We start from the raw sequence: 21455 nt of genomic DNA, 5'->3' as shown, positions 1-21455 counted from the left end.
CTCAGTGACGTGATTTAACCCTGGCCAGCAACTAGGACCACAGAGCCACTCAGGCCTTCCCAAGTGAGAGGGAGAGAGTATCGGAAAGGGGAAGAAAAAAATAATAGAAAGGTCACGGGTTGAGATAAGAACAGTTTAATAGAACAGCAAAGGAAGAGAAAATAATATGTACAAAATGAGTGATGCACAATGCAGTTGTTTACCACCTGCAACCCAACAGCCCATTTGTTCCTGAGCAGTGGTATTTGCCCCCCTGGCCAACTCCAGTTTATCTGCTGAGCATGACATCATATATAAAGAATAGCCTTTGGCCAGCTTGGGTCAGCTGTCCTGGCTTTGCTCCCTCCCAGCTTCTTGTGCACCTGGTAGAGCATGGGAAGCCAAAAAGCCCTTGATCATCCAACAACAACCAGAACATCCATGTATGATCAACATTCTTCTCATACTAAATCCAAAAGACGCACTATCCCAGTTACTGGAGAGAAAATGAACTCTGTCCCAGCCGAAACCAGGACTTCCAGCGTGCTGGGGTCAGTTCAGCACACGGAGTGTGACAAATGTTGCCCTGAGTCAGTGGGGGCCACTTGTGTCCCTGTTTCTCAGGACAGAGTCCAGTCACTAGTGAGAGGGTCATCCTTAATTTCAGTGAAAAGATGAGGAGCAGTACATATTTATAAGGACTCTGCCCTGGCATCGATGTAAATTTGTCCAGTGTGCTACGCAGCAGCTGTGTGGAGGGTGCCATGCTGAGGAAACCCCAGCTTAACACTGAACAGTGCCTATTTGGAAAAATTTGTCGGCAATGTGCAAGAAAGGTGAAATAAGCAGAGCGGCATGGCTCAAGGTGGAGATGGTCACACTGGATTTTTATGCGAAGAAGCAGCCCAGTAGTAATTCAGTAGGAAGAATACCACTTCTGCACTACCTGGTGTCCCTTTGAGGTCTCCTGGTAGTACATGAGCTTATTTTGCGTGAAATGCTAGTCACCGCCTAAAGTATTGCTTCTGACGGGTAGAAAAACAAGGTAATCAAATCAAGGGAAAAGGTGTCATTGTACCTAATTTAAAATGTCAAAAAAAAACCCTGTGCAAATTATTGTAATGTAATCCATCTGAAAATGTAAAAAGCTGTAATTATAAATATATATATAAGATTGGTTCTGTTCACAAGGCAAATAGATGGTGGCTTTAAATTATGTTCAAGAGTATATTTGACAAGTAATGACTTTTCAAAGTGACGTGTGTCTAATTGAATAAATGAAGTGGAGAGTTGTAATGACAAGGTGGATGTGCTGGAGAAATTTATTCAGAAGAAAGTGTAGACAGAGTTTGTACGGACATCCCGGGCTACTGCAGTAAACAGTCTAATGTACATCTTTTAGTCTGTGATAATAGAGGAGAAGTGTGAAGGACCAATTTTTCAAGGTAATGACAGAATAAATCAGGTGCAATAGTGCACTGTGCTGACTTGTAGAATTCCTCTGATGAAAATTATAGAATTCAGCTATTTCAGGCAAAATTATGGTGCCATGATTGTCATAAATGATGTAATCATAGGAGAGGGGATTTTGTATACTGTTAATGCATTCTGGCTTTAACTATTCATGAAAAATACGTTCTCCCTCTTTTGATTTAGATTACTTATTTAGATTACTTGCCGTTAGGTTTCCATAAACCATTTTCATTCTTCCCGATTCTATCATGTATATTGGTTTTACGTTTATAATCTCCTAAATTTTAGAACATTAAAAAGTAGTGAAGACATCTAAAACATTTAAAGAGGAAACCAAAATATTTTTACTCATATCTTCCAGTATAAAGAGTGCATTGTGTGAGTGGGGAGAGAAGGAGGAATACATCTTAAATTTCTTCTAAGCGTCTCAAAAGAGAAATGTATCCTTCAGCCCCAAGCTGCCTTTGAAACTCTGGGCACACAATCAATAAAACACATATCAGTGTAAAGTACAAAGTGACATGGGCTTTACACGGATTATACCGTGGAACGACATACTGTGACTTACGAGTATACCCATAATGGCTGACCATTTGTAAAATACACCTCAGTGGATTCATTGAGAGAAATAATAGCGAGGGACCTGGCAACATTTTAAAACATTGTGAAGTCACACTTTTTTTCCTAAGACCGAAGATTTAACATAAAGCGTGCATTTTTCTTCTCAGATTTCCTATGGAGGCTATAAGGAAGAAAAATACTGCTGGCACATTGCTTTGTCTTCATGAAATTATTGTTCCTTTCATGCCTCAAAGCAGAATTAAGTTTAAGAGGCAGGTTGGCCTGGCACCACATTTTTTTTGTTGTTTTGACATTTTTAATAACTGCCTATAACTGCAGACATGGTATTGAGGCAGACTTTGTTGCCAGAGGTACATTTTTATTGTGAGCTGAGTATAGAGTCTTTTATAATGTGAAATTGAGGCAATCTCCAACTTCTTGAAGTAGTTCTTTAATTAATATTTACGATTTGCAGCAGTAATCCACTTTAGATTACTGTTGACATCACATTCATAATTAGTTATACTAGGACTTTAGGAATACAATTTGCAAATACATATTTTTTCTTTTTTTTATAGTATAAGCACAGTTAGAATTCCAATCATTTCTGGCGAGTTTCAAAACTGTAAGAATTTAAGAACACGAGTTCATTCAGTACACCTTGCATTTCCTTCAACATGAGAATTTTTATTTTGAATTATAACTTAAAATTGTTAACAATTAAAAATAAGCATGACTTAAAAATTGTTTGGGTATTAAATGTTAGTATATTTAGTGTTGCCACTACTTTTTGTGGACAAAATAATGCTTCATGTGTCGGACGTAAATATAACGATGTTTTAACAAAGTTCTCTTACTTGGTGATGAAGTCCATTAAGTGATATTAATCAACTAAAAGACTATTTGGAACACTTGTGTATTTTATGTACATACATTGAAAGTTTGGGTTTTTTGCGTTTGTGTTTTTCATATTATCTGCCAGGAATTCTCTACAAAGGAAATGGTGAAAATCAGTTTATATCTCAGCAACCCCCAGTTGTCAGTAGCATTATGGGCAACGGAAGACGACGCAGCATCTCCTGTCCAAGTTGTAATGGTCAAGCTGATGGCAACAAATTATTGGCTCCGGTTGCCTTAGCTTGTGGGATAGATGGCAGCCTTTACGTGGGGGATTTCAACTACGTTCGGCGGATATTCCCATCCGGAAATGTCACCAGTGTTCTAGAGCTAAGGTATGGGGTTTTTCTCATCTTGGACTTTTGGGGTTGTGAATTACTGTTGCAAACTGAAGTACGGAATAGATTTCTGACATTGTGTGAGTCAGAGTTTCCCAATGCTTTTGGGAACAAAAAAAAGTTGAGTCAAAATATTTTAAAATTTCTGAAAAAGTGTTTAAAACTGAAGTGAAAAAATTTTACCCTGGTAAGATATTTTAGCTATGCTTATCTGAACTGTGAGAAATTCATCTACCCAAAGTGATTATTCTGTGGATTTTAAGAGTTAACGTACGTAGTTGATGTGAGAGGACAAAAGACAATCATTCACCGCTTCACTAATGATAACTGTAAATGTTGCCTTCTTTTCATCTTTTAACATCTTTTCTGAATGTTTTTCTAACAGTGTTTTTCTGTTCTTTTTTACTTGCTCCCACCAAGAAATAAAGATTTTAGACATAGGTAAGCATTCCTTAAGGAAGATTTATATTTTTCTAACTGTTCATTTTTCATTTTTAACAAATGAATGCCTATAATGGAGAAGTCATTTCTGAGATGTATTACTAGAAAGAGCAGTATTTTTCAAAAATAATGAGTTCATATGTTTTAGTTATGTCAGCTGTCAGGCTGTGTCGTCCTTTCGGATACGAGTTCCTCTCTTCTCATCACTCTCTGTTCGCAGTCAGGCTTCTTTTCATGCTTGTGTGTGCCCTCCTTTGCTGTCCCCTTGTCTCTGGTCACTCCGGTTTCTCTCTGGCAGCACTTTTGCTGATCCTATAAAAGCTCACTCATTAATCAGATACCCCAAATATTATGAGAATGGCATGTAAGTAATAAAATCATAAAAGTATCAAGTGAGTTCATTTCATTAGCCTTTTGATGCTGAGACTTTTCAGGCTCACATTTAACAGGTTTGTTTCTTTAAAGGTGAACTCTTAACAGTGAAAGTTGAAATTGTCCCCTAATAACACAACTCGGGGACTTAAGATTTTAAAGTACACCGGGATTCATAAGACTGGCATCGCTGCAGTAGGGGCAAGAAAAGAAAAGTAGGGACATGGTTTAGTGGTGGACTTGGCAGAGTCAGGTTAGCAGTTCGACTCAATGATCTTAAAGGTCTTTTCCAACCAAAACGGTTTCATGATTCAAGGAGCCTGTACTCTGAATTAGAGAGACAGTGCAGATCAAATTTATTTGCTCAAGTACAAGTGACCTAACATTTTTTCAATCTCAAAGCTGAGCTGGTGTCTTTATACACACCGCTGCCTGTGGGTGATTAATGCTGATAGGCATTCATGGAAGAAGTAATTTTTAGAAGGACTTTGAAGACAGGGAGGTCATTTGTAGGCTATGGCGGCATCCCAAGTCTGTAGAGAGCTAGGAAAAAAGTTTAGCAAAATGTGAGAACAGCTTTGAGGGCATTTGTTTAGAATGCACAGAGTGAATGGGAGGAAAAGGGGGACTGAAGCAGGAAGAGTATTTTTAAAACCAACTGTGCATGAAGAGTAATGCAGATGATCTGACAGCTGAAGAATTAAAAAGATCAACGTAAGAAAGATAAGAGCAATGGGAAACAAATCATTACGGCTCTGTGTATGTGCATTTGCACACGTGTGTGCACTTAGATTTGAAGCACAGTTACTATGATTTGGTGTAGCCGGAACAAGGTAATTTGTAGTAATTCGTCTTTAGAGGAGCCCATGTTGGTATGTAACCACATGTTTTTCAGAGCTACTGCCAGGGATTAGGTGATGCTGCATGAATCAAGAAGTCACTGACTGTGGATTTTAGTATTTGTGTTTGTTTTTATTGGTAGAAGGCAAAAGCTTAATATTATTTCAAGCTAGAATGAAATAGAATAAACTCTGTGCAGCTCTCTAGCTGCTTGGCTGCTTATCCCCGTACTATTTTTGAGATCTGCATAGTGTGCATAGATGTTTTCTGGCTAGAAAACAGACATTTTTTTCACTGAACAGTTACTCAGTTCCTCAAATTGTGCTTTGCTCCTGTGAACTATAATGCATTTGTCCTGTCAGCTAAAGCTACCTCAGCTTTTTCACCTTCACTTGAGAAGAAACACTGAAGTTAAGCCTGTTGTATTACTCTGAAAGGGACCATTATACATCTAAGTGTTACCAATTGGAGAGTTCATATTGATTCAATAATAATCTATGCACGCAACAAGTTTGGTTTTGTTTTTTTACTAAAATGAGAAAATATCCTTAAATTATCAGCTGTATTTTTTTGGTTTGAGGAAGATACAATACTTACTATGAGAAGCATCCCAAATAAGAAGAGCTTTGTTGTTTTAGTTGGAATTAATTAAAACATAGAAATGTTTTCGTATTTATGACAAGAACCGCTTTAAAAGACATTTTTAGAAAGAAAAGATGCATTAGGCGTAAGTTATTTAGTTATTGATTTGATGACTGTTCCAACAATTGAAAAATATGACTGAGGCAATGTCAGATGAGCTGAAGTTCTTTAGATTTTAGTATTATAAGAAAGGACTTTATTTTAAACTACAATGAAATAAAATTTAATTGCACGTTTCACATTTTGCAATGTGATTGTATTTGAAGTGTCTGCAAAGTTTCTTAAAGACCAAAGTAATCATGTAAATGGGTATAATTTAATTTGCAGTCTATGGAGGTATAAATAATTTGTACACTTCATAGTGATCACATTAAATGATCTCTGTGTAAATTAAGTTTTCAAAAATACCTTTAACTATTTAGCACATTGGCAATAATAGATTTCTAACAGACAAATTTAAGCCTGCACTTAATTGTTTTCAGACAGGCTGTACAAGACTCAGCTCTATAGCAGAGCTTTTTAAGAGCTGCTAATCACTGTGTGTTTGATTTCATTAGTCTGCTTCACTTGGTTTCTTCATTCTGAACCAACACGTTGAAAGTCTTAAAACCAAAGAAAATCCCATTTATGCAACACATTTTTTCTGTGTTTTTGTAATTGGATAGCTATAAAAATCTGTCCCTGCTAAAAGACATAATTTGTTCACAAGTTGTTCCTGTTGGTCTCTTGTTGCTTTTTCCAAGTGGCAATACATAAAAATGTGTTACATTAGCACAGTTATGTATTTACAAAACGTGAAGTACAGCATTCTGCGAACAGATGTTTGGCTATCACCAAGACTGGTAGATCTGTTTAAGCAGCGCTTTTGCAAACAGCAGAAGTGGGACTGACTGTTCTGACACACTGCTTCAGTCCATGAGGAGAGCATCAGAAATTGCCTCCTGTATTTACATGACCTTAATTCAGCTCTTTGTGCCATAAATTAGGTCAGAAATCCCAGCTGCGGTGGGTTAAGTTTCTACATCATAATATACCAACCCAAAAGTTACTCTCCCGGCCTGTTTTTTACACCAGCAGGGGAGAAAAGACAGGAATTCTCAATTATGTGGCACCAGTGGAGAGGCAAAGTACACATTTCCAGGAAAATGGTTAGCAATATGTATTTTCACTCTAATAAAGACTATGTTGGCATAGTTAGCGGTTTTGTGCCAATGTGTACAGTTATTTGAAATATGACTCTGAGTTAAGAAGAACAGAAAAGCTCCGCTCGGTGCTCTGGTGGAAAAGATGACATTTCCTAATGTGTTAAATCATGCGTATCACGTCTTTGAAAGCAGTGGATTAAACAAATACTCATGAAGGATGTCTTATCTCTTGCCTGTGAACTAATAATATGAACTCTCCCTTATCTGTTTATGAATTATATAAACCATGCACCCCAGCAGCCTTATATAAATTATAATAAAACAGATAGGATGATAACAGCAACAAAGTGTAAGCAAGGGCTGAGGTCTTGCTGCAAAGTTTGGAACTGGATCAAGGTTCCCAGAAAGCCTGGGATTTTTTAGACTCCACTGTGTTCTGTGGTTTTGATTTGGCCTAATACAGAGACAGGAGCTGTCTCTAATGACAGAGAACAGGACGGGCCTCAGAGCATCACAGACAAAATGGATCTTCTGTCCCAGAAAGACGAGTAGTCTAGACTGGACTGCCTGTGACACAGCAGAGAGACGAGAACTGAGACAGGCTTTGGGGCCACGGCCTGTGCTACCTGCCTCTAGAGCATCACCATTGGTTTTAACTGTTGGTGTGTTGCTACACACTGCATAGGAATTGAAAGCTTTTCTTCTTGTTCCAGTGTTAGCTGCCGTTAATTACAGCATATTCAATGTATAATTCGTTTTACAGCAACAACCCAGCTCACAGGTACTACCTCGCAACTGACCCCGTGACAGGAGATTTGTACGTTTCCGACACGAACACGCGCAGGATTTATCGCCCTAAGTCGCTCACAGGTGCAAAAGACCTGACCAAAAATGCTGAGGTAATAGCAGGAACAGGGGAGCAGTGCCTACCATTTGATGAGGCAAGGTGTGGTGATGGAGGCAAGGCCGTGGAGGCAACTCTCATGAGCCCTAAAGGTAAAAGGAGTTCTCTCTCCATAATTTTCAAACTAATAAGAAATTTCAGTGCCGGGAGTGTGATCACGTTTCATTACTGAACGCATTAGTTGGCTCAGAAATGTGGATTTGAGTAATTTCTTTTAACTGGAAAGACCAGTGAGAAAAAGAGCTACAGGCTACCCGGGTTGACTTTTTTAGGAAATATTTGGCTTTCATGGTTATTGAGCATTTTTAAATGCTCATTTAGATTATGCATTTGGCAGGCAACAGAGAAGCTTTGAAATCACTGTTGCTTTTGGTCCCGCTTATCCCATTTTTCAGGTTAATTTAAAAGCCCGACCCACCTCAGCACACTCATCAGTTAAGAGCAAATGCGATCAACAGGAGTAGATTTCATACTGCACATTGGTTTATGAGGCAAAATATGTATATAAGCTGTTTTACTGCCTACTGCCCAAGACTATATATTCGGCCCTTAATTTCCACTAGATAATGTGCCACTCACACCCTTACTGGTGGGTAAGATACTCACTGCTAGTACAAGAAACTAATTTCTGTTCTCCTCAATAAAGGAATAGCAATTGACAAGAACGGGTTAATCTACTTTGTTGATGGGACCATGATCAGAAAAGTGGATCAGAACGGAATAATATCCACTCTGCTTGGCTCCAACGACCTGACCTCAGCCCGACCTCTAACCTGTGATACCAGCATGCACATCAGCCAGGTACGTTGTAGCCGCCACCCGTTTGGAAAGCTGAGCTGAGGCTAGAAAAGCAAATGTAGCTTTCTTGACCCTTAAAGTAAAACTGGGTGGACTGTGTAATGGATATTTTAACAGCAGGCTTTGGGGAGAAAGGAGCGTGTTCCAAGGGCGTGAATCGCAGTGTGTCCTCTTAGCTGTTAATGCTGCTGTATTCAATTTTTCTGCCCATAAAGTCCAGTTTAGTTTAGAACAGCAAAACTATAAGCAGGAAACATTAAGTCTGGTAGTAAATACTAGGAGAATGGCAGATCTGTGAGAGTGGTCTCGGCACGTTGATGTTTTCTGAATCACTAACAGCCTACTAGAGTGAATGAGAGGATATATACAAAATAACATGTTTTTCTATTTGTCTCAAGAAGCTTGTTTAGGTAAAAAGGGACATCATGACATCACTAGTGGGATATTTAAAAATGGAGTACAGTAGAGTGTTTTGTAATCTGGAAGGCAGTAAGCTATTTTTTGCTATTACTAGAGTAAAAGACGAGTACTGCCCTGAAAGTATGTATTTACACTTCGATATCTCTCTATTTTCATGTATGCATTTGTGATACAGAAAAGTATAGTATTTACTGGAGGGAAAATTCAACCTATATTATAGTTGCAATGCAACTGGCTTTTTTCCAATAAAATAGATATTCGAACATTGTTCCCCTTGTCTCCCTGAAAAGCTTTAGTTTGCTGTACGTATTGTCATACAAGTCTTTTTGTCGTGATTGGTTACAGCAGATGAAAAATATCCTTACAGCAGTGTCTAAAACTGAAAGTCAATGAATTCATTTAATCTGCGGGGGTTAGCTGTTTCAAAACCTCTTCTCTTTGTTAAGGTTCGTCTGGAATGGCCTACAGATTTAGCTATCAACCCAATGGATAACTCCATTTATGTTCTGGACAACAACGTGGTTTTGCAGATCACTGAAAACCGCCAGGTTCGCATAGCTGCGGGGAGACCAATGCACTGCCAGGTGCCCGGAGTGGAGTACACGGTGGGAAAGCACGCGGTGCAGACCACGCTGGAGTCAGCCACTGCCATCGCCGTGTCCTACAGCGGGGTTCTGTACATTACAGAAACTGATGAAAAAAAGATCAATAGGATAAGACAGGTCACAACTGATGGAGAGATCTCGTTAGTTGCTGGAATACCCTCAGAGTGCGATTGCAAAAACGATGTCAACTGTGACTGTTACCAAAATGGAGATGGTTATGCTAAGGATGCCAAACTTAATGCCCCTTCCTCCTTAGCTGTGTCTCCAGATGGCACCCTGTATATTGCTGATCTGGGAAATATCAGGATACGGGCTGTGTCAAAGAACAAGCCCTTCTTGAATTCAATGAACTTTTATGAAGTTGCTTCTCCAACTGACCAAGAGCTTTATATCTTTGATGTCAATGGTACTCACCAGTACACTGTGAGTTTGGTCACCGGAGACTACCTGTACAACTTTAGCTACAGTAATGACAATGATATTACTGCGGTCACGGACAGCAATGGGAACACTCTTCGTATCAGACGGGATCCCAACCGGATGCCAGTAAGAGTGGTCTCTCCTGATAACCAAGTCATTTGGTTGACGATAGGCACTAATGGATGTTTGAAAAGCATGACTGCACAAGGGCAGGAGCTTGTCTTATTTACTTACCATGGCAACAGTGGACTTCTGGCAACTAAAAGTGACGAGACTGGATGGACCACCTTTTTTGAGTAAGTACATGAAGTCAGATGGCTTACAGTTTCCTTGAGCTACATGTTGCCATTTGAAATACTTCTGGAGACTGATGAAGTAACTTTAAAGATGACCTTGACAACAAAAAGCACAGAAAGATACTTTTTGTTTCCCATGCTGTCTTCCTCTGTCTGACTTACTCTAAACATATTGGGTCTGAATAATTTTGAATTCGTTATTTTTAATTTCAGTTTTATATAACAAACCAATAGTGAGACAACATTTCAGTCTTGTCAAGAAAGCTGTAACTCGAACAACCACGATTTTGTAGATTTGCATCAAAAACCCACTTGCTCATTAGACTGACATTGTTCTGCAGCAAATACTGACAAGAAATTTGTCTTCACTGCTCAGTATTTTTTTTCTTTTTTTTTCCTAAGTAAAAGCATGTCTCCATGGTCTACTACCCAAAAAAAGGCTGGGTGGGTATTTTTTTTAAGTTGTAAAAAGTTGTGCTTCACTGAGTGGGCAATGTGCAGGAAGGATGTCCTGGATGACACGCAGGCTTTCACGCAGGTGGACGTGGGCAGAAGCTGCTGCGAAAAAAGATGTGGGCTGTGGGGGAAATGTCATTCCTGTAGGAATAGCCTGAAAACAGAGACCACCAGGAATGTGTCATGTACAGGTGCGAGCACAACAGTGAGGGGGTACTGGTGGAACAGTAGGACTTGTAAGTTTTTCCAGCCTCAGAAAAAAACCTTTCAGTGAATTGCTTTACACTGCGTTACAATCATTAAGTCATCAATGCCTGTTCATGGCAGCCAGATTAGCAAAGCATTTTACAGAATCCTCGATTACACTGACTAAGGGAGGTCATGACAATTTATAGATAGAACAGTAGAACCTGAGAGATCACATACGGGTTTTATAGGTGCCATCATCCCCAAATGAGCTGAACTGTAAAGTGGTATGCCAAACAACACGTTAACAAAAATACAGCTTAAAATACGAGCAATTTATTTCAAAAAATGATCAATGTAGAATTAACACAGATGTTTTTGCAGTCATCTCTGTCAACTGGAAAAACATGTGTATTTTTAAATTGCATGAAACACATTCCAAAGTTGGGTAAAAATGTGCCTCTGAGTGGAAGACATAGAGTTAGTATGATAAGAAAAAATATTAGAGGGTCTTCAGCTGATGTATTCAGGATTACAAAGGGCATCATGAAAATCCAGTAAGTCCCTCTTCTTTTTCTTTTTTTTTCTTTGTTGTCCTCTTTTCTCTTATCTTTATGATGAAATGCAGTAGCAACTGCTGCCAAGGTCAGGGCCTAAAAAAAAAAGCTTTCAATTCAACACACATGATAAAGAAAATAAAGTGCCAGTGTCAGGCAATGGCAGCAAAGCCAAACATCTGTGTTCTGAGATAACTTCACATTTCTGTCAGTGTACATTTGGCTGAGGCAGTGTGCAGGAGGACTCTGAGCACCTGTATCTCCCTCCAGCCTTCACACATGCCCATCAGAGACGGGAGAGCAGCAGGCGCTGCCTCACTGCATATTGTGTCCTGAAGTGGAGACAGAGCTAGAAATGCTGATCCCTAACAAAGACAGCAGGTGGAACGGTGCTACTGCCAGCTTTAAGGTATTCTTACAATAATCTGTAAATTGGCAGGGCTTTGGTAGTGGGCATGTTCCCAAAGCATTAGCGCACGTCTGTAATATTTAATTGTGCAGTGGTGTATCCACTGCGTATCTTTTTAGGTCCTGCCAAGAGGACACAGAAGCACAGCGAGGATTTGCAGAGAAATGAGAAACTGGCTGAGAGGGCTTGTGTCCTCCTTCTCATGAGTTAGCCCTGTTCTGCGTGCTGAGAGACCACAGCACAGCTTCACACAGGCCGGGAACAGTCATCCATTTCCACAGACAGCAAATGTGCTGTTTAACTGTGACACACGCAACTGCTTGTTTCCAGCAGGCGAGTTGGGCAAGGCGGTCAATTTGGGGGATAGTGAAGTCCTTTAGTGAAATCATGGCATCTGCTGGGTACAGCAGGCACTTTAAACCATGCTGGCATTCCTACTGCCTAATTGAGGACCTAGAGTTTTAATCAGGGCAGTAATTTCTCACCATGTTGCCTGTATTTTTTGTGTAGCCTACTGTGGTGTACTGCACAAGTAGCTGCTGCCTCCTGAATGTATCTTAACAGTGTCTGCATGATCGAAAAACTCGGATATTATATTCAGTATTAAGTGGTTGATAGGTCTATATTTTTCATCATAGGGAGAATTTATGGTACTGCGTGTCATGAGGTACATTGTTATTTTCTGAGCCTGTAGACTGCCATCTTTCACACCTGATCTGCTTTCATGCAGACTTTCTGGTCTAAGTTAGGTTAGGTCCAGCTGGCTTATGGAGAACCCAAAGGGCAGGCTGTTCCCCTCAGTATTAGTATTATTTCCAAGCTGCTGTTTATGCGCTTCTTAAACAATTACCTCCAACCAATGTCTCGTTAGAATTGCCAAGCTGAAATAATTATGGAGAAAGCGAGGCAATTTCACTCACCCCGAATGTGCAAGTGTATGAGGCTTTTGCAGAAACAAAGATATTAATCTCTTCCCCGTAGCTATGGTGGAGCTGTAATCTGTTTAATTGCAACAAGGAAGATTCAGATTAGACATGTGGAAAAACTTCACGGTGAAGATTCTGGAGCCCTGGAGCAGACAGACTACGATAGTGACCCCTTGCCCTTCACAGGCTATCTTTAAGAACAGATTAGACATCTTTCAGGACTAACGCAGGAAGAGCAGATCCTGCCTTGGGGTGTAGGGGCTGGACCACATGACCTCTCAAGGTCCCTTCCAGACATATTTTCTGTGATGCTCTGTACAAGTTAATACCAAAAATAAAAAAAAACGCACTGATTATATAAAGCTACAGGGAATAAGTGAAAAACAAAACAAAACAAAAAACTGTGTTATTTTTCTTGCCAAAACAGCATTCTTAAAAACATCCATCAGGCATCATAGCTGCTTACTTCTTTTCAACATAAAATCCCCATGCACCAAATTTGTGTCTGTGTATTTCCCTTTTGAAGAAAAGGTAGATATAAACATGACTATTTTGCTATTTTTTTAATATTAGGCTCAGCAGACGTCATTGTGACTTTGCTTTACGGTGCTCATTATTTTTGTAGCATTAAATCTGATTAGGTCAGGTTTCCAGAGACTTTCACTACTACTGGGAAAATAGATGGAAACCATGTATTATGTAAGGGCTTGTGTGGGGGTGACACAGTACGCACCTGTACGCCTCTCTCTCAGCTTTTGCATATTCATGTTTGTAGGTAGTGTGGCCTAAAACGTTTTCAACTGAAGAGTTTTCTGTTAAAAAAAAAAATGAAGTCTTGTTAAAACAGAAAGGTTTCCCTCAAACATTAGGCAATGAATAAGAAATCAGAAGAAGAAATCATTCTGACTTGTTTGTTCTGTTTTAGTAATAGCAAAATATTTCAGTTTCGTTGCTGAATGCATTTTCTCTAATATCAGAGTTTATTTATCTGTTTCATTTACTCTGTTGTATTATCCAGATTCTCAAAATATTTTGGGAAGGGGATAGAATTTCTATTCCATGGTGAATTTAGACTTTCTTCCTGTTGTTAAAACCTCCAGTGGAGTAAAAATGTCATTTTTTTTACTAGCTCTGAGTCTGGCTGGGTTCTTTCACCCTGTGGTTGTGACACGTCTGTTTAAATGGCGGAAGTTACACTGGAGTAAAAATACTGTGTTTCTAACATTAAAAAGATCACTCTTTGGAGCCAATTCAGTAACAGCTTAACTATCCTCATGTGCAGATCTGTTTGTACAACTGGAGCATGGACACAAAGAAGTTAATTTCAGTTGAGTTCTCAGACATTTGAGAGCAGATTTATGAAAATGATACCTTTTTAAAAAAATTTTTTTAGAACAACTTTTCATTGAAAAGAGGAAACCTTTTAAAAAACATTGCATACAAAAAATTTACAATGGCTGCTCTAGCACATATTTAAGCATTTGGACTTGTTTCTTTTCATGGCTTTTTGCCACAGTCTAAATCACCCTAATATCAGAACTAAAAGAAATTTACTTCCTTTCATTTAGTCTGGACATTAATTAATCTAGAGTTTATTTTGTTTAGTCTCCACTTTGCCTGAAGAAGGGAAGGACTGACATACCGGAAATACTGTTTTTACACTCTCTGTTGTTTTTAGTCATAGAATGATAGAATGGTTTGGGTTGCAAGGGACCTTAAAGACCGTATAGTTCCCACCCCCTGCCATGGGCAGGGACACCTTTCACTAGACCATGTTGCTCAAAGCCCCGTCCAACCTGGCCTTGAACACTGCCAGGGAAGGGGCATCCACAGCTTCTCTGGGCAGCCTGTTCCAGTGCCTCACCAGCCTCGTGGTGAAGCTTTTCTTCCTTATATATAATCTAAATCTACCCTCCTTCTGTTTAAAGCCATTACCCCTTGTTCTATCACTGCATGCCCTTGTAAAAAGTCCCTCTCCAATGAAATTCTACAGTTAAAATTGAAAGTAATAACTTGAATTATTTAGGATACCATATAATATTTTTTCCGTATTTGTTTACAGACTTTCATTTTTTTATATCTTTATGGAGAAATGGATTTCTGAATTCCTATTTTGTTAAGGGTTATAGTCTGCTGATCAAATTTGACACTTTATATTTCACGAATGCGTACTCTGTACTTTTACTAAAATTCATAGTAACTGTTATCTGTTATCAAAGGTCTCAAAGACTTGCTGAATAAAAAAGATATTAACAGAGCATTCACAGAAAGGATTGAGAATACACACATACAGAAAAACAGTGGAGCCATATGAAGCTAAAAGTCTTCCAGATTAGGTTTTATAATGAAATTATAATATTAAACCACGTATAAGAGTAATAAGCCTGATCAAATTCTGTTGTTATAAAATTGTGAGATATCTGAGCTGGAAACTATTAACTGTAACTGCATATTATGTATGCATAATGTGAACACTTAAACAGATAAGTCTTAGCAGTTGAACTAATTGTATGCATATTAGCATTTTGGAAGTGCTATTTCCTAGCTAGCCTATGACATATTTTTCTGCAGCGGTTTCCATTCTGCTTTTACGTACAGAGAGCTAAGCCAGATGTGCCAAAAGAGCATTTCCTCTAGACCTAGTTTTTGAAGTATCAGACATTGACTCCTAAAAAGCCTTTAAGTGCCCCTGTGCAATCACTCAGTTGTGTAGGAATCCAGACCCTCACCCAGCCTGCAACTCTGGGTCTCTGTTAAAGCCCTGACATGCCAGCAGATGACAGCCAGGCTTTAAATTCAGCTGAAAATGGGTAAAAAGCTCACTATTAATTGCAAGTTTGACAATGCTCAAGAAGGCAAATTATTCAAGAGAAAAGCTGCTATTACTCATGATACTTAATCTGACTAGAAGTGTAAGGCAGCCCTCTGAGAAGGTCCCAAGCATCTTGTTCAGTCCCGCTTCTTCTGAATCATCTCACTATCCCGAGTCATTCCCTGGGAGCCGCTGGAAGCTGAGTATGGGCTCGGGCTGTCACAACCTCGTTGCTCTCACTCAGCTTGCTCCATGATTGCTTTGTGGAACTCCAGCAGAGACGTTACAGGAAAGTCCAATCGTTGAACCGCTGGCCTGCTGCCTTGCTAGCCTCTGGCTGCTTTGTGTTCCTCAGGTTGCTCCTGGAACTGGTGGAGGTTGCTCTGCAGCAGGCCTTAGCTGTCTGGGCAGCACCTGCTGAGGCTGCAGACTGCGTGCGCAGCAGTGTGCTCGGCACTCGGGTGCTGAGAGCTGCCAAGTCCTGAGAGGTAGTCAAGGATGGATCATGGTCAGCCCAGTGTCAGGTGTCTGGGATCCATCCCTCTGTCTTCCCAGCCCAGGTGCTTCTGCAGGCTCCTCTGTGATGAGGTAACTGTTGCTGTATCTCACAGCTCCCCTGGATGGCACAGGCTGCACCTGCCCTCCTTTGGCCTACTCTAACGCCTTTGGTTAAACTCGAATTACTTTCCTCCCTTAGCGATGAATCAATTGCAGTAGCCACTGCTTCTTTTTATTTTCCTGCCTTCTCTCCTCTTGCCTTCCTCCCCTTTTAGGAGCAGTATCAGCAGGCAGAGATCTGATCCAGAATAAGATGCCTCCTCCTCCTCCCTGCAAATTCGCTGCCTTTCTTCCATGTCTTGTCTTTGCTCTCCAGACCTTGCCCTCCTACTATGTTTCCTTGCTTTCTTACCTTGTATCGTGCTCCTTCCCATGTCTCCCATCATTTCTCTGAGGCATGTTTGACTTCCCTGCCTTTTCCTTTCCCAGCAGTGCATTTCTTCTCAATATCCCCTCTTGTATCTCTTGACAGTTCATCCAATGTTTCCCTGGGCACTTAATGCCCTGAGCTCATTTGTCTTCTCCTTCCCCTCCTCCCTCTCCCACTCAATTCTTGTCTCAGAAGGAATGCAACAGCAATCAAAGAGAGTGACATTAGCAAGCAGAGCCCTTACAAGTTTACTTTGTTCCCACAGTTAAATTAATGAGCTTTCCAGTCATTCTGGAAGGGTGGTGAAATCGTGCAGAGTGTGAAATCCTTAAGATAATTTTACAGACTAGGAAGAATTGCAGGTAAAAATCTATTTTCACTGTGTGCTGCAGAGTATCACCCTTTACACATCAGGCTTTTATGAATGATGCAGTCAGTGCTATGGTTTCCTTAAAACTGTGATGCAGAGTAAGATACTGCCTCTAGCCTGGACTTGTTTTGTTTCTTCACGTACCAGGCGCATCATCTGTAACTGTCAGCATTTGGCAACAGGAAACAGATGATATTTTGCAGCTCTTCTCTTGCTTCATCTTAATGCATTGCTTGTGGAGTCTGACTTAGAAATACTGAGATTTGGCTTGTAAGAAGTCTATGGAACTTCTGCTGAAACATTTAGATATAAGCAAATATTCCATTCTGATCAGATACAAATTATCCCCCAATAGTAGTGTCCATTCACTTCCACTTTTACTGTATATTAAGATGTTCACAGTTTGGTTTTTGTAATTAATATTTCCATACATTTTCCTGTAATATTTGTGGGGTTTTATTTTCATATAACATTTCTGTTTCTATTTGTGTTCATATTTTTATCACATTTACGTTTCAGTAGAAAGAATATCTAGAAATGACTCATTTTTTTCTTGCAGTTCTGGGGCTTTCATTCTAATTTGATTGTTTTCTTCCAAATACTGGAACTTTGTACAGAATTGCAATCTGCATTTTTTAATCACCTTTAAACAGCATTCTCTGAATGGCCTTGGTATCATAGTGCTTTTTAGATATATCTATTCTTTTGCCATCAATAACCTTATACGCCTTCTGCTTTTACTGCTGCTGCTTTTTGCTTCATCAGTCTAAAATATGGTGGCTATAAAGTAGTTAACCATACTTATTAAAACATTTTTGTTCGGCTGATTTTCATGTTCTTGCATTGACTTCCGTGGCATCACAAGAGCCCTTGATTGCAAGTCATGACTTACAAGTGCAGTATCTTTAATCTTCCCATATTACAGTTACTCAAGCAACAAAAGACATACTCTCTTCATTCTTAACTGTCTCTAAACTATCTTTTTGGGAATATTTTTGAGATACCCAGCCCTTTCATAAGTGCCTCTTTACGCACATTGCCTGTCACAGTCCAATACCCAATACATACATTTTTGGGACTGGCTGCTTCTCTGTTAGTTAAGATGTGGTGCTTCTCCTCCTTTCAACATGGCACAAATTGAAACTCTAGTAGGCATACACCTCTCTCACTGTTTCATGTAGACCTGTGGAGGCAAGGTTGGCCAAAAAGCAATTAGAATTCCTCTCTCTAATCAAACAAGCTATTCGCCTCACTCCAAAAGAATTTGTAGGGAAAAATAGCTAGCTGACTTGTTCACTTTGTGCATGGCTATAAGCTGATCTCACAATTTTCTAAACTGGTGTTGTAACTCAACTTTACAGTAAATTTTATAGTCATAATACAACGTGCTGTTATGTTAGTCTTGTAAGACTTGTGCTGACAGCAGAGCACACGCACTTGCTGTTTCAGACTCATCCAGCTTAATAACCAAGTAGCCATGTTAAAAATAATCCATCAATATCTACCGTTAGATATCAATGTGAATTTTTTCAGAGAACTTTAGTGTGTTCTCTAATTGCTCTGATATCAGTAGTATATCTCGACTGTAGACATCTACCCATTTCTTGGTTCTTGAATGTTTACTGTTCCTTGTCCTTAGTACTAGGCTAAGTAATAAAAGCCTAGAAACCATTGAATAGGTGGTGATATCAAAATAGCAATGCTGAAGACACATATTAACATTATGACATTTTATATGTATACATATGAGAGACGAAGAAGCACTTCGATTTCTGTCAAGGAAATCAGCATGTGATGTCTCTGTGGTTTTGGAAAGCTCTTAGAAGTAAGGGTAGTTCAGCAAAAAATAGTGCATTTCCTGTGAATGACATAAATGTCCCGCACTGTCAATCCAATCAGCTCTGCTCAGGCTCCTGAAAGCATCTGTTTCACTTCTGGCTTTATCAGGGACTTAATAATACCATTTTTTTTTCAATTATTGACATGTTAATATTTTTGTCCCATGTTAATCGTCAAACAGAAGTCAGCGAGGCTACAGCCAAGCCAGCTCGCTCTCCTTTACACTCACCTCATTGGGGACATGGTGTGGTGGGGTGAAGGGCAGCTCCAGACCACTCTCTATTTTCAGCATCCTGTAGTCAAAATCACAGTTCTTATTTTCAAGCTTCATCAAGAGATTGGGTCTTCCTTAATGTCATTATTATGTTACTTGTCCTCCCCTCAGCTCCACAGTTGTTCTGGACATCTTTCATTTTTTCCAATTCTTCTACACCTTGTGTCTGCCTGTCTTTTCTCATTTATGGGTTTCCTGAACAGAAATTGCATTGATCCTCCCATCTGTCCTCCTCCCATTCCTTTGCAGGAGCCACTGCCACAACACCTCTGAGAAGCACTCACTTCTGCTACCACAGAGAGAAATCACTTGGGGTGGTTAGCCTGCTTTCCAAAGAAGACCCTATTTCCATAGTCGTAAGCCTAATGCCTGTCAGTAAACAGTTCTAAATTTACCATTTATTAACTTGAATTAATTTCAGCTTACAATAGTAATCAGGTTGCTACTGTTCTCATGAAATAAATGGCCCCAGTGAGGCCAGACTGATTAGCTCTTTAGGGAGCCCACAAGGCACACACAGTTCAAAGTCCTACCAAATTTTCACCAAAGAGGGGTGAGTCTGTCACTTAAACCTACTTTGGCTAGGTATCACACTTGTGCTCTGAAGGAACGTTATTCTAAATCAACTGTAGAACTTGAATCTACCAGTATTTTTTGAATCACCATGGTATTTCGCTGTCCTAAAAAAAAAAAAAAAAAAAAAAAAAGTACACCCATATAATTTTATTTTCCTTTTGTTACATTTCAAACACAATGAAATTTCATAAGCTCATGATGTCCACTTTCTGTGACCCTGTAAAAACACCCTCATAGCATTTTTACCCTTCAAAATCATAAAGGAAGAAAAAAATAATAATTTAAGGGGGGAAAAGCAGCATTGCAGCTTATTCTGTGAACAAAATGTCCCACCAAACAGACAGGCCTTACGTCCTTTTTTCACTAAAGGCCTATGCACTCAGCTCCAACAGTGTAAGCAGACCTTAGAGCAAGGGACAATCTGTCATACAAAGTATATATACAGCAACATTGCTTTTATTTGAAAGGCCGTACTCTGGTATTTGTATCAACAAGGCACACAGTTTATTTGTACAGTAATCAATGAGCTAAGAAGTTGTGGGGGGAAATGACACAGACACAAACCAACAGCCTCAGGGAGCGCTAAGATCAAAGACACTGCGCAGAAGCTGCTGCAGGGCAGGACCTGGCTCTGCACACCCCGGCAAAAACCAGAGTCCAGCCCCTGCGGACCCCATGGGGCTCGGGGGCAGTGAACCCTTATTAGAGGGAAGTTGAAAAGCAGGGAATGAGTGCTGAGGTCTTGTAGATAAAAGCCTGACTACTGTAATTTAGTCTCATCTTTGTAAGGACAAGCCCCCTTCAATCAGCGTTGAGTTCACTATATGCTCAGTTTGAAAGGGTATGCACCGCTGAGAAGCACCCCCAGCCTTGGGAAGCTGCTCCATCGCCAGATAACGCCTCTCATATAAGCCATATTGCCTCCATCACACTGCTCCCAGTGCACCTCCTCCCCCTGGCACATACACAGGAGCAGTTCTTCATTTTCAGAAAGCACCATCACCATTAACACTATTTATTTGTGCAGGTTCTTGTGTATGTAAGGTGCATGTCAGAAAAGCAAGTTATTAAAGAATTATTGGTTTGGTGAATGCTCAACAAGAATATACATAGCAGGTGCTTATCACAGCAAACAGCACAGTTGAGGAGGATCTCAACACTGCACAGCAGTGAGTGAAAAGTTTGGAAGTCTTCTGGCAAAAAAGTAAAGCAGCAGCCCAGCACTACAAAGCTATGTATTGCTTCTTTCATTGCAAAAGCACCACTCCTCCCAAATACCTGTCTCTGGAAGTGATTTTGGATGAGGCTGTGAAGGTGGTCAGTCTTACTGCAGCACAAGCACTGAACTCACACTTGTTTGCCTGGTTGTGCAATGAAGCAGAAAATGGGCATCAAAAACTTCTCTGTTACAGAAGTGAGCAAGCTATCATAGGGGAAGGTGTTGATTCATTTCTTTGAGCTCCCTTTCCAACAGACACATTTTCTGCAGTGATTTTCATTTAGAATGTGCCTGTTGTTTTGCAGATGAGTTATGGCTGTCCAGAATGGCCTATTTAGGTGAATTGTTCACATCTCCCTTGTGCTGAATGCCAGTTTACAAAAAAAGACTAAAAATCATCCTTTTACCATTGTTACAAAATAGACACGCAAAAAAAAAAAACTCTAAAGCTGCACTTCTAACAGGAGAAGGTGAAAAGAGAAATTGTCAATCACTTTCAAGCTAAAGAAATTTCTTCATTAAACCTGGACTGAAAAATTCATCCTGACCATGTCTCTAAGATAAGACTGCTACCTGAATTATTTAACCAGTTGTAAAAACAGTTGTGTAAGACTTTCCCAGATGAAGATGGGATAAAGACCTTTTCCTCATGGAAAGCAAGCATCAGCTAAAGGAACAGGAAAAGCAGAGAGCAGCTGCTCAAATTTAAGCTTGAGTTGTCTCACACTTGTTTGAGTAAGACAGAGAAATTTAGCTGATAGTAATACTTTTA

General features: G+C 39.8%; 1 protein-coding gene and 1 long non-coding RNA gene across 34 annotated transcripts in view; one reads left to right on the top strand and one right to left on the bottom strand.

The window, feature by feature from the left end:
• The window catches only part of TENM3 (teneurin transmembrane protein 3), a 1336783-nt gene that overhangs the window by 1292013 nt on the left and 23315 nt on the right, over nucleotides 1-21455 (top strand). For 27 of the 31 annotated variants that reach the window (XM_071807653.1, XM_071807652.1, XM_071807659.1 and 24 more), the window contains 5 exons: nucleotides 2996-3245; nucleotides 3669-3689; nucleotides 7452-7684; nucleotides 8239-8393; nucleotides 9257-10131. In XM_071807653.1, coding sequence (XP_071663754.1) covers nucleotides 2996-3245; nucleotides 3669-3689; nucleotides 7452-7684; nucleotides 8239-8393; nucleotides 9257-10131 — 1534 coding nt within the window. The remainder of the gene's footprint in view (nucleotides 1-2995; nucleotides 3246-3668; nucleotides 3690-7451; nucleotides 7685-8238; nucleotides 8394-9256; nucleotides 10132-21455) is intronic. The other 4 variants (XM_071807663.1, XM_071807661.1, XM_071807678.1 and 1 more) reach the window with 1 other exon arrangement.
• Nucleotides 1129-21455, bottom strand: part of LOC136101578 (uncharacterized) — a 48446-nt gene continuing 28119 nt past the window's right edge. For 2 of the 3 annotated variants that reach the window (XR_011738790.1, XR_011738792.1), the window contains exons 2-5: nucleotides 18844-18907; nucleotides 17844-17958; nucleotides 13399-13477; nucleotides 11004-11426 (exon numbers count right to left, since the gene is read on the bottom strand). This is a non-coding gene — a long non-coding RNA (uncharacterized lncRNA). Of the gene's footprint in view, nucleotides 4002-11003; nucleotides 11427-13398; nucleotides 13478-17843; nucleotides 17959-18843; nucleotides 18908-21455 lie in introns of those variants that run through there. The other variant, XR_011738791.1, reaches the window with a different exon arrangement.

Source organism: Patagioenas fasciata, chromosome 4, assembly GCF_037038585.1.
Source record: "Patagioenas fasciata isolate bPatFas1 chromosome 4, bPatFas1.hap1, whole genome shotgun sequence".
NCBI lineage: Eukaryota > Metazoa > Chordata > Aves > Columbiformes > Columbidae > Patagioenas > Patagioenas fasciata.
Note: the sequence above shows the minus strand (reverse complement) of the source record. Positions and strands in the feature narration are given on the sequence as shown.